The 13,891-nt window shown below is 43.2% G+C and overlaps 1 protein-coding gene across 1 annotated transcript in view; it reads right to left on the reverse strand.

Moving 5' to 3' along the window:
- Positions 1-13,891, reverse strand: part of ATP10A (ATPase phospholipid transporting 10A (putative)) — a 243,916-nt gene that overhangs the window by 85,269 nt on the left and 144,756 nt on the right. Inside the window, exon 11 of the mRNA XM_077482771.1 lies at positions 985-1,088. Coding sequence (XP_077338897.1) covers positions 985-1,088 — 104 coding nt within the window. The remainder of the gene's footprint in view (positions 1-984; positions 1,089-13,891) is intronic.

Here is a 13,891-nt window from a genome sequence, read left to right on the forward strand (position 1 = left end):
GAATGCATGAAGGTAAAAAACCTTGGAGGTTTTACAACAACTTTAAAATTGATAAATAATAGCTTATTAACTCAATATAGTTTTAACATTTATATTAAGAAAATAGGAGTTTAAGTCATGTTGTTGTAAATGCAAATGATTGTTTTTTTTATTAAACAAAAAATATTGTTTTGATAAACATTTGTTTAGCAGTACTTGCATACAGGAACATATGCACTGTCCCGAACACAAACTGCCCATATACCAAAGTATCACTCTGCATACATCAGTGTACAGCTGCGGTAGATTATAGCCTGTCATTGATTTTAAATGGCTGCTGGCAGCAGCTATACACTGCATCTGACCACCAGGAAAAGAATTACACAAGAATGTGCACTGTACTGCCCTAATACAGGCATGTGCATGAAACTTGAGGATCATTTTAAAAGTAGGTGATTTTGTTCCAATGTTTGTTCATGTGCAGGAGTCACTTTTGACTTAGTTTGTCACTAGGCTTATTTTGTTAGACCCCAAACTTGACTTCATGTCCTGTCTTCTACTGCCCATGGAATCAAAACCAGGTACCCACTCCCACTTCCGGGTAAGAGCCCCACACAATGATCGTGGACAAGTGCTCTATGAAATTTCTGGTCCCTCCTCCTTCCGGGGGAAGCAGGGGTTCCAGAAGACAGCAGGACTTTTTAAGAAAGCGCAGTGGGACTTATGCGCAGTAGGAAACAGGCAACTACAGTATTTGTAACTGCCAACTTATTTTTTGGAGGTTGGAACTCTGCTTTATTCTTTGCAAGAAAAGGATGCAAGACACACAAGTAAGCAAGTCTATAGCAACGTTGCAGGCATCAAAATGGTTTAATTCAAGACTGAAGAGCTGAATAAAGCAACATGAATCAAAGCATTCATGCCAAAGCATAAATGGCTCACAAGAAAAGTAAAAATGTACACTCCTAGATTGCACATACTTACACAAAGCTTGCACATACTTACTCGTTTAGCTATACACAAAGTTCGCAATCCGTCAACTGCATAACAGTTCAAGTAATTCTGAGTTTTGGCTTGATTTCTTCTTTGGTACTTTCCCACAGAAATGTCTAAATAAAAATAAACATATCACTAAAAATCGGTAAAACAGCACTTTTTCCCCAAGAAACCAATAGCTTACAATAGACGTTCTATTGTGTACTTTATACCACACAGCCAGCTGTTTTAGATTTCAAGTTATGTCACAGTTCACGTGATTTCACTGAAAATCACCATTGTTAACACATCAGTATTCGTACCAAAACATTACACATTGATGTTTTGGTTCAGCTTCCTTTAATTGAAGAGTTACTTATGCAAAATGATACCAATTGCTTAATAATAAACCTCAGTTACACCATGTAGTTCCTAAGCCATCCTAACCTCTTGATGTCAGGAAATTTTGGCATTTCTCACATACAGATTAAAATCGGCCTTTTCTTGATAGAAAATTAAGTCAAACCCCCTAAACATTATATATTTTCTATAAGCAAAGGCCCTGGAGAATAAGATGGTGGCTATCACAATTATTACACACTAATTTATCAAACACATATTCAGGAAAAAAACATAATGAATTTTAGTGTACACAAAACACAATATAAGATGATGTTGTGCGGAGTAAATAGATGTCAAAACATGTTGACAATTGCATACACCTATGAAATGGCGACAAAACTACAGTAGCTAAAATTTTCCATAGGCAGCACTTAAAGTCGATGTAAACCCACCCGATTCAAGAAATTTGAGCTGGGCACATATCTGCAGTGTTTTCTTCTCGCTCTTCAAAGCCCAGAGTCCCGTGGCTTTCTCCTGCTCCGTTCTTCTATTATCAGAATGATAAACTTCTGAAAAGTTCTGACATGTGATAAAACCAGCCTGAAATTTGTGTCAGGGTGGGTGCTATACATAGATTAGCAGACAGCTGGTCAATTCACAGCACACTCTGCAAGTCTCTGCCTATGAGGCGAGGGGTTGTGTCTTTCCTCCAATGAAATGTCTCACAGTGCATGGCAAGACACCACACCCCCTGCTGGAACAGGAAGAGAAAATACTAACAGAACATGCACTTAAACAGTAGATAAAGCTGAAGACAGCCGATATACATGTAAAATGTATGTAGGGAGATTGGTTTCATCTCTAAAAATACAGGGGGAAGAAGGACCCCCTGAAAAAGAAGTCATGGGCGGGCCAAGCTGCTTATAATCAGGGAAAATGTTTATTGCACAATGAAAAAATACAAAAACTACACAAAAACTAGGTACCCACCACCAACACCTAGACTACAATAAAATAAGTCAACGTTGTCTGTGTAAAGCAGCTGCATCACGTATACAACAACCACACATCATATACCCAAATAAATGTAAGAAAGTGCTAGAAAAAGTGGTAGTTAGGTAGGCACACAGATTCTAGTGTAGATCACCATAAATCACTGTGCATATTCCATCACTATAAATAAGTGGGCCCCCCGTATAAGAGATACCAGGGTATCGATTCTAAAGTCCACATACTTGATGAATAGACTCCGTAACGAACATAACACTGGGTTAGCTGAATTGGCGTTTAGCTGATAATACCCTGTATAGAAAAAGCAGCATACAGCCACTGAAAGCGGTTCCGGTATTCAGTATCAGACCATTTAGCACACCTAATCCGGTTTTATCTTTGAACAATGGGTAGAGGTTATCTGCAGGTGAACACAGGCATATTATGCAGAGATGTAGGAAGTCCAAAGACCAAAGCTCTGCTCACCTGACCACGATAGACAGACGCATCCAGTCTGACAGGTGTCCACAAAGTTCAGTTTGTTGGAATAGGGTCTTCACACTGCAGCTGTCTTATCCATGATGCCCTGTTACCGCACGGGGGATCCCATAGACTTCACCGTGTAGGTCTGCTGATGGCAATGTAACACTGTTGTGCCATCCAAGCACGCCGTCCTGATACCTCAGGCAAAGATGGCTCCCACTGGCTTCAAGATGTGTAGTGCGCTTGCGCAATTTGTGACGTAGTGCGTCATCCGTGACGTATAAACGGCAGAGACGCTTTATTTTTATCTGATTTCCAAGTCTTGGAGACCGCACAATAACTGGCGAGTCTGCAGTTTTTTGGACGCTGTACCCATTATGCACATCTACTGGATGGTGAAGCGTACATTTAGTAGTGAGCAGATGGTTTTCATTATCTGGTTTCATCGCTGTATAATCTGCGACGGTTCACTTCACTGGGTATATGTAAGTTTACATCCACTTTAACGTGAGCTCTGGCGCTAGAATTATTGCTCTTACTCTCTGGCAGTAGGTGCTCTGGATAGATGAAGGTAAAATGAAAGATTTGGCTGTGGCAGGGAGTGGTTTGTTTGCCGAAGGGCTGGAGAGCGATACAAAGAGTGGCAGCAGGCAACAGTGAAGCATGGTGGAATTTCCTTGCAAATTTGGGGATTCATTTCTGCAAATAGAGTTGGAAATTTGGTCAGGATCAATGGTATCCTCAATGCTGAAAAATACAGGCAGATATTTATCCATCATGCCATACCATCAGGGAGGCAAGCGATTGGCCCAAAATGTATTCTGCAACAGAACACCACCAGACATGCAGCCAATGTCATTAAGAATAATCTTCAGCATAAAGAACAAGGAATCAACATCAAGGAGTATGTCTGGGATTACATGAAAAGGCCGAAGGATTTGAGGCAGCCTACATGCACAGAAGATCTATGGTCAGTTTGCCAAGATGTTTGGAACAACCTTCCTATTGAGTTCCTTTAAAAACTGTGTGCAAGTGTACTTAGAACAACTGTTTTGAAAACAAAGGTTTGTCACACCAAATATTGATTTGATTTGCATTTTCTTCAGTTCATTTACTTTCCATTTTGTGAATTGCTAAAGCCAAACTATTAGCACTACTATTTCTGAAATCATTCCTTATTTACAGCATTTTTTCACACCTAAGACTTATTTTCAGTACTGTACATACGCTTGACAGGAAGTGGTTAAAGTGAGAAACAAAGTGCAGTATACAGGACCCGTGGAGACAGTAGCAAGCATATTTCTGCTCCTATTTATCAATTGCAGATCACAATATGAAATACAACCCCAATTCCAAAAAAAAGTTGTGACACTGTAAAATCTACATAAAAACAGAATGCAATGATTTTCAAATATCATAAACCCATATTTTATTCACAATAGAAAACAGATCAAATGTTTGAACCGAGAAAATTTATAATTTTAAGAAAAAACAGGGTCATTTTGGAATTGACTGCAGCAACACATCTCAAAAAAGTTAGGCCAGGGCAACAAAAAGCTGGCAAAGTGGCATTAACAAGGAAGAGGTTTAAGAACATTTTGCAACTAGTCAATTGCAACAGATCAGTAGCACAATTGGATATAAAAAGAGCATCTTAAAGTCAAAAGTGTCTCAGAAGTAAAGATGGGCAGAGGTTCTCCAATTTGTGAAAAATTAATCTAAAAATCGTTGAGCAATTTCAGAATAGGGTTTCGCAACATAAAATTGCAATGACTAACTATATCATCATCTACAGAACATTACATCAAAAGATTCAGAGAATCTGGAGAAATCTCTGTACGCAAGGGATAAGGCCGAAACACAATATTTGAGGCCCATTATCTACGGGCCATCAGTCGGCACTGTATTAAAAACAGACATGATTCAGTGATGGACACTGCATGGGCTCATGAACACTATCAAAAATCATTGTCTGAACACAGTTTGTCATGCCCTCCAAAATAGCATATAAAAGCTCGGGCCAAAGCTGGTCTGTTGCAAAGTAGAAAACTGTTCTTTGGCCAGACCAATCAAAATGTTACATTCTTTTTGAGAACCATGGATGCTGAGTCCCCCAGACAGTTAAGAGGGACCTTTCCAGTTTATTATCAGCACTCATTTCAAAAGCCTGCAGCTCCGATGGTAAGGAGGTGCAGTAGTACCTATGGCATGGGCAGCTTGTACATCTGGAAATGATCAATGATCTATCCAGGTTTTAGAGCCGCATATGCTGCCATCCAGAGGACATCTTTTTCAGGGAAGGCCTTGCATATTTCAGCAGGAAATGCTAAACCACATACTGCATCTATGACAACAGCAGGGCTTCATAACAGAATCCGGGTGCTTAAATGGCCTGCCTGCAGTCAAGACCATGCACCAATTGAAAATATTTGGTGCATATTGAAATGAAAAATACAAGAAAGACGACCCAGAACTGTTGAGCAGTTAGAATCCTATATCACGTAAGAACAGGACAACATACCTCTCCCAAAACTCCAGCAACTGGTCTCCTCAGTTCCCAGATGTTTACAGAGTGATCTTAAAGCGGGAGTCCGCCGGGACTCCGCGTTTTTCTTTTTTTTTTTTTAAAGCCAGCAGCTACAAATACTGCAGCTGCTGACTTTTAAAATAGTGACACTTACCTGTCCAGCGCGCCCGTGATGTCGGCACCCGAAGCCGATCTCTCGATCGTCTCTCGGGTGCTGCCGCCACCATCTTGGGTATGGGAATCAGGAAGTGGAGCCTTTCGGCTTCATTTCCCGGTTCCCTACTGCGCATGCGTGAGTCGCGCTGCGCAATGAGGATGGACCCGCTGCCTCTGGGATCTGTGTGTTTCCCAGCAGGCAGCGGGGGACTTTCGGAAAGGGGCGTAATCTACGCCCCTTTCCGCAGAGAGCTATCCAGGAAGTGGGTGCAGATACCTGTACTGTACAGGTACCTGCACCCCCCTCCCCCCAGAAAGGTGCCAATTGTGGCGCCAGAGGGGGGGAGGATTCCAATGAGCGGAAGGTCCACTTTAGGGTGGACCTCCGCTTTAAAAGTGGTTGTAAACTTCTTGAGGTATTTCACCTTGATGTATTCCACGCATTAAGGTGAAAAACCTTCTGCAGTGCCACAGCCCCCCTTTTACTTACCTGAACTCAATCGTTCCAGCGATGGGGACAAGCACACCAGCCGCTGTCGTGGGTCCTCATTGGATAGATTGATAGCAGCAGGAGCCATTGGCTCCTCTTGCCGTCAATCAAATTAAGTGACATGGGAGCCAGGGCGAGTGCCAATGAACACTGCAGGAGGACTCGGGAGCGTGCCCGCATGAGTGCCCTCCATGGAATGCAGCTTTCCGTGGGGGCACTCAAAAGGAGGAGGAGCCAGGAGCGCCACTGGGGCACCCCAGAAGAGGATCAGGGCCGCTGTGTGCAAAACCTTTGCACAGAGGAGGCAAGTTTAACATGTTTGCTAATTAAAAAAAAAAAAAAAAAATTCATCCAATCTCTATAGGTATCAGCGGCGCTTCGACAGGCCTCCGCGCTCAGTGAGCAGAGACGGACCAGTCTTCTGCCAGCTCAGGAGATCAATGGAGCGTCCGCCTACTGAGCAGATCCACCTTGTGTGGAAGAGGCCTAAAACAGTCAAGTGGATGGAGACTGATAGATACAGCACCAAGATTTCTGAAATATACTCTATAGATTTGTACTTGTCTCAATTAAGAGCATTAAAGCGGAGGTCCACCCTCCCCCCCCTCCGACGCCACAATTGGCACCTTTCAGGGGGGAGGTGCAGATACCTGTACAGCACAGGTATCTGCACCCACTTCCGCCATAGATATCTGCAGAAGGTACGCCCTTTTCCGCAGAATCTACGCCCCTTTCCGAAGGTCCCCCGCTGTCTGCTGGGAAACACACAGATCCCAGAGGTAGCGGGTCCATCCTTATTGCACAGCGCAACTCGCGCATGCGCAGTAGGGAACCGGGAAATTAAGCCGCAAGGCTCCACTTCCTGATTCCCATACCCAAGATGGCGGCGGCAGCACCCGAGAGACGATCGAGAGACCGGCTTCGGGTGCCGATATCACGGGCGCGCTGGGCGGGTAAGTGTCATTATTTTAAAAGTCAGCAGCTGCAGTATTTGTAGCTGCTGGCTTTAAAAAAAAAAAAAAAAATAATAAAAAAAAAAAACGCGGACTCTCGCTATAAGTGCACATTTCTGTCCGTTGCTTTGTTCCTCTGCTATCAGCATGAAACACGTCTGACAATTTTTCCTGACATTGAGAAAAATGGTGACGGGATGGACCTCCAGCAGATTGACAGCCTCAGCTCGGTTTCTGTGTGAAGGGGGTGTGTCCTTTCCCTCCAATCAGCTCTCAGAGCTCTGCAGATTGCAACTTCAGCTCTCCACCCTCCTTTTTTCTGAACCTCAGACAAACTTACATTCAGCACAGATGTGAAGAGAAGAGAAGACTGCAGATAGACCAGTATAAACGTATGTAGGAGGATTTGTTTAATCTCTGCATCACCTGAGCCCAGTCACATCATTGGGTATATGTGAGGGTTTACAAGCACTTTAACCACTTCCCGACCGCTGCACGACGATGTACGTCGACAGAATGGCACGGGCAGGCATATGGGCGTACATGTACGTCCCTGCCTTCCCGCGGGTCGGGGGCCCGATCGGGCCCCCGCCCGGTGCCCGCGGCGGTCGGTATTCGTTCGGGAGCGATCCCGGACAAGGGGACGGCCATTCATTCATGGCCACCCCCTCGCGATCGCTCCCGACGAATAGAAAGTCTTCGTCACATCACTTCCTCTCCTGTAATGTAAACACAGGAGAGGAAGTGATGTAATCTCTCCTCCGTGTCGGTATTTTTCGTTCCGACACCGAGGAGAGAGGATCGGTGAGTTGCACCAACACGACACTACACAGTAGAACATGCCAGGCACACACACCCCCCGATCACCCCCCCAATTACCCCTGCCCCCCAGTCACAGTGACACCAATGTCATTTTTTTTTTTTTTTGCATTGGTGTCATTTGTGACTGTAATAACTGTTAGGGCAGTTAGGGTTAGCCCCCTTTAGTTCTAATGTACTCCCCTAACCCCCCCAATAAAGGTTTAACCCCGTGATCACCCCCCGTCGCCAGTGTCACTAAGGCTGGGTTCACATTGCAGCGGTTTATGAGAACGAATGTGATTTGCACCGCACTGCAGTGCAAATCACATCCGATCTCTGTGCGATTCGAGTTCAGCCATTCGCCGCACCCGCCGCAAATTCGCACGGGACCCTTTTTTTGGTCCGCAGCAGAATCGGATCGCATGGGTGTTCACACCATGCGATCCGAGTTTGCAGATCGCACTGCGATATGCGAACTGATCTGGGGGTGTCATTAACATTTCACTGACACTCCCAGCAGTTCGCATAGGGCAGTGTGAACTGCCGCCGGGAGGCATGCGATGCGGGAACCCGCCGCGGATTCGTGACGTTCCCGCATCACTCCAGTGTGAACCCAGCCTAATAAGCGATCGTTTTTCTGATCGCTGTATTAGTGTCACAGGTGACGCTAGTTAGGCAGGTAGGTATTTAGGTTCTCCGCAGCTTTTTATAGCGCCAGGGACCCCCATATACTACCGCATAAAGCCCCCTGATTGCCCCCTAGTTAACCCTTTCACCAGTGATCACCATATAACTGTTACAGGTGACGCTGGTTGGTTAGTTATTTTTTTATAGTTTCAGGGCACCCGCCATTTTTTACCTAATAAAGGTTTAACCCCCTGATCACCCAGCGGGTGTCATTTGTGACTGTAATAACTGTTAGGGCAGTTAGGGTTAGCCCCCTTTAGTTCTAAGGTACCCCCCTAACCCCCCCAATAAAGGTTTAACCCCGTGATCACCCCCCGTCGCCAGTGTCACTAAGGCTGGGTTCACATTGCAGCGGTTTATGAGAACGGATGTGATTCGCACCGCACTGCAGTGCAAATCACATCCGATCTCTGTGCGATTCGAGTTCAGCCATACAGATACCCTTTCACCAGTGATCACCATATAACTGTTACAGGTGACGCTGGTTGGTTAGTTATTTTTTTATAGTTTCAGGGCACCCGCCATTTATTACCTAGTCTCACTAGTGTACCCCTAAATTTAGGGGTGTCTACTTTCCAAAATGGGGTCATTTGGGGGGGGTTTGTGCCATCTTGGCATTTTATGGCCTTCAAAACTGTAACGCCCTTAGAAAGCCTGAAGGCGGTGCTTGGTTTTCGGGGCCCCGTACGCGGCTAGGCTCCCAAAAAGTCCCACATATGTGGTATCCCCGTACTCAGGAGAAGCAGCAGAATTTATTTTGGGGTGTCATTTCACATATGCCCATGGCATGCGTGAGCAATATATCATTTAGTGACAACTTTGTGTAAAAAAAAAAAAAAAAAATTTTTTTTTGCCATTATTCAATCGCTTGAGGCAAAAAAATAAAATATTCAATGGGCTCAACATGCCACTTATCAATTTCCTTAGGGGGTCTACTTTCCAAAATGGGGTCATTTGGGGGGGGTTTGTACTGCCCTGCCATTTTAGCACCTCAAGAAATGAGATAGGCAGTCGTAAACTAAAAGCTGCGTAAATTCCAGAAAACGTACCTTAGTTTGTAGATGTGACAACTTTTGCGCAAACCAATAAATATACAATTATTGACTTTTTTTTACCAAAGACATGTGGCTGAATACATTTTGGCCTAAATGTATGACTAAAATTGAGTTTATTGGATTTTTCTAATAACAAAAATAGAAAATATCATTTTTTTTCAAAATTTGCGGTTTTTTACGTTTATATCGCAAAAAATAAAAATCGCAGAGGCAATCAAATACCATCAAAAGAAAGCTCTATTTGTGGGAAGAAAAGGACGCAAATTTCGTTTGGGTACAACATTCCATGACCGCGCAATTACCAGTTAAAGCAGCGCAGTGCCAAATTGTAAAAAGGCCTCTGGTCATTTACCAGCAAAATGGTCCGGTCTGAAAGTGGTTAAAACAAACAAACAGTCTCTGTTGTTCTTAGCACCCAAATTAGGGTCTCTGTGTTCAATCCTTTATAAAAGGCCCTTTCACACTGAAAAAGGCTGGGTTTCAGCGGTAAAGTGACGCTATTTTTAGCGACGCTTTACCGTAGTTTTAATGGCGCTAAAACTGCCCCACTAGCGTCTGAAAAAGGGTTAAAACCACCCGCAAAGTGCAGCTACAGCAGCGTTTTTTCCGGTGCAGCGCCATTGTTTTAAACGCATTTAACCTCACGTTCGTCCGAGATGTCTATAGGGCGAGCGTGGGTGGAAAACCTAGGGAGACAGAGAAACGGGAAGCTGGGGTGATCAGACCCCCATCCCATTTCTGTTACAGGTATACCGATGAGCGAGAGAAAAGGCCACCAGGGGGGAAAAACAAAAAGGTACCTGCCAACCAAGGGCAGGCTTCTCCCCTCCATAGTGGCCTTAGCGTTTACACATCCTACATGAATGTGCAGTTGCTGACACTTTTGCTGGCGCTGTGCTTCCTGGGGGATGTAGTTTAGTGAACAACACTGTTTGGCCAACTCCAGGGCTAAGGTACGATCTGCGCATGCGTGTCGGTGGGAGCGTGACGCATGACGTCACTCCTCCCACGGCGCCATTTTGGATGTGGGCATGGGGCGACGTCGTGCGCCGCACACCCGGGAGACCGCGCTTAGGTGATAGGACTCACAGGTGAGTAATATTTACTTCACCTGGAAGGGGAGGGAAGGAGGTGGGGCGGTGAGATACTTTAATGGGCCAGGAGCAGTCTGTTATCAGTCTGCAATGGCCATGGAGGAGGTGATTTGCTGAGAGATACAATTTAAGGTAAGGAAATATATATACTTTATGTCTGTCTGTATGCAGCCTTATTGAAAAATGAAGGGGAATTAACGGATATAACTGTCCTTCCCCTTCCCATTTTAGGCTGGACCTGACACGTCTATCTCTGGGGGGAATCTTTTCCTCCCATAGCACCAAAATCCTTGGACTACAGAGAGATTGCGGCGACTTTAAGCCAAATAGATTGCCTTAAACATTTAAAAGAGTTGCAACATTTGGGCATCTCATTTTAACCATTCTAACATAGGCATCTCAGGTGTTTTCCCTTCGGGACACAGCAAACTACTCTATGAAACGCTTTTGGGTAAGATTTTTTAAAAAGATTTTGCAATATTATTATCTTTAGGAATGATTACTATGAGATAGCTTTTTTTAGATAAAGTTCCCCCCTTTCTTTAGGGGTGTTTCCCTCTTAGTACAAATGTAATGACGGAAGTCATACAAGAGGGCTAACAGATAGAACCTTTATCTGCCATTATTGGCGCTGTAGTAAAATACATGCAATACTTAATTAAAATCTAGGCATGTGAAAATTTGACATGCATTTACTTTACTTGTACATCTCCTCCCTTTCAGTCCGCCTATCACTGCGGTCCCGGTTCCCATCCAAGAAGGTGGTCAAACATCCCCCCCTTATTATGAGCCTAGACCTGCATCTTGGAGTGAAGATCGTATATATAGGTGATGCGTTTTAGTGGTGCGTTGTGTTTTTTTTTTTTTTATTGTACATATATATATATATATAATTATTTCTTATGTTTTTTATAGATTCTACTATTTTGTAAATTTAAGTGTGCTAAAATGGATCATCCCTGAAGAAGGAGTAAGATAACTTCGTAACGCGTAGGTTACATTGGATGCACAATATTAACGCAATTTGACCTTTTTTGTAGAATGCTTTGAATACGCCTATATACAATGTCATAGAAGTCTGTTCCTTTGGAATAAGATGTAGGAAGCAAATGTTTTCTGGTTCTATAAATATATGCACATGGAGGAAGTAATGTGTCCCTTTCTCCTGTTCGGAAATGTATGTTAATATATTATTCTTTGTTTTTTCTTTCTATGTTGAAATAAAATTATTTTTTTTATATATTTTTACCAAATCAATTGGTGTCACAGTCTATGCCTAAAAAGTCATGTTAAAACTTTGAAAAAGTAAGAACAGAAGACCAGATGGCGGCCTTGTAAACCTGGGCTACAGTAGCCTAGTGTGAAATTGTCCAGGATACTCTGACTGATTTGGTGGAATGGGTGTGTGAAAGCGTAGGGGATCTTACTTTCAGAACGTAAGCTCTTGTGATAAGATCTCTTGTCCATTGTGTGATGTTGGACTTTGAAGCAAGGTGCCCCTTGCAGAGCCCCAAGAACAGAACAAACAGAATCTGCCACCTGATTGGAGCAGTAGCTTTAAGGCAGGGCTTGACAAATAGCTTTGATCCTAGGAGCCAGCTAAAAAAAGTTTTTTTTAACTAACAAATCTTATGGGTGGAACATGTAACATGTTCCCAAAGGTGAACTTATCCTTTAACCACTTCCCGCCCGGCCTATAGCAGAATGTTGTTCAGTTATCCTGGCTGGGCGTCCTAGGACGTCCAGCAGGAAAAGCCACAGGGGCGCACAGTGTGATGATCGGTGGTGTGATGTGGTGTGTCAATCTGTCACACTGCATCTCCGATCTAGGTAAAGAACCTCCTGTAGCGGCTCTGCGTTAGTGATAAAGTGCCAATAGTTTAGACGTTTAAACGTTACTGAATGCTTTTCCTGGGGCCCATATAGTGTACTGTGGTATAGCAAAAAGATGGTTTTAATCCCCAAGAAAAAACAGGGAACAACACACGTTAAAGCCATTCCTTTTTATTTTAAATTAGATCAGAGGCTCTTTTAAGAGCCTCTATCAGTGCAGCCCCCCCCCCAGGATGCCCACCCATGGCCACCATGTATGCCACTCTGTGCTCAGTGATGTCCATCATTGCCCACCAGTGCCAATCAGCATTGCCTTATCAGTGGCCATCAGTGAAGGAGAAAACGTACTTCGTTTCATTTACAAAACTTTGTAACTAAGAAAAACTTTTTTTCTTCAAAATTTTCATTCTTTTCTTACGTTTAGCGCAGAAAAAAACCTCAGAGGTGATCAAATACCACCAAAAAAAAAAAAAACTCTATTTGGGGTGGGGTGGGGGCAATGATAAACATTTTGTTTGGGCACAGCGTTGCATGACCACACAATTGTCATTCAAAATGTGAGCGCTGAAAGCAGAAAATTGGTCTGAGCAGGAAGGTGTATAAGTGCCCTGTATTAAAGTGGTTAACCATGTCACAACCAGAGCAGTGCTTCATTTTTTGCACAAGTGAAAAAATAATTTTAGGCCTAAAGATTACATAAAACTACCAAACATTTTCTAAAAGCATACACCCCAGAGAATAAAATAGTTGTAGTTCCTTTTTTAGGTTACACAATATTACCACAAAGGTTTCAGAAAAGAAATTCAGAAATAAAATTACACAATTATAGATACCCAACATGTCAGTACTCATTAGGCGATGCTTTTAACGTAAATCAACATTTACAGGCGTAGGCACTCCACTGCATATACGTGCGTATATGGGGGGGGCCTCAATCTTTTTTTCTGATTGTTATCAAATTTATTTTAATAAAATGTTTTGGGGGTAAAAATCTATCTATAGATAGTTTATTAAAGATATAATAGTTTAGTTTATTCAGCATGAAATGGAGCTTAATTATGTAGCATGAGGCTGTATATTCTGCAATATCTACTAATCTATGTACACTACAAACTGTATGATTGGTTTTACTAACCTGAAAGCTTATTCTAAATAGGAAACCTTCATTTTGTTTGCAAATGACATCACATCCCTCACCTTGTTAGGTCACTGCCGCATCACCAGCCATCCCCATTAAAGTGAAAGGGACTGTCGGTGAGTCAACAGCGGGTCAGCGGAGGAGCCGCTGTTGGACAGAGATGACAGTTGCTCTTTAAAAACTATGATTTAAGGTTGATTAAAAAAAAAGCCTTTTTAATAGTGAATTAAATAATTTTAAATCTACTTGATTTAAATCAAATCCACCCTGGCTTGGGTGTAACCATTTTTTGGGAATTAAAAACTTTTTTTGGAGGCAGCCTAGACACCATGACTAATCTTGGGGAGGCGCCTGGGGTTTGTCAAAACCCTGCTTTTTAAGGGTATAC

This window comes from Lithobates pipiens, unplaced genomic scaffold (assembly GCF_037356315.1).
Source record: "Lithobates pipiens isolate NorthernLeopardFrog02 unplaced genomic scaffold, aLitPip1_a1.2 Scaffold_16, whole genome shotgun sequence".
NCBI lineage: Eukaryota > Metazoa > Chordata > Amphibia > Anura > Ranidae > Lithobates > Lithobates pipiens.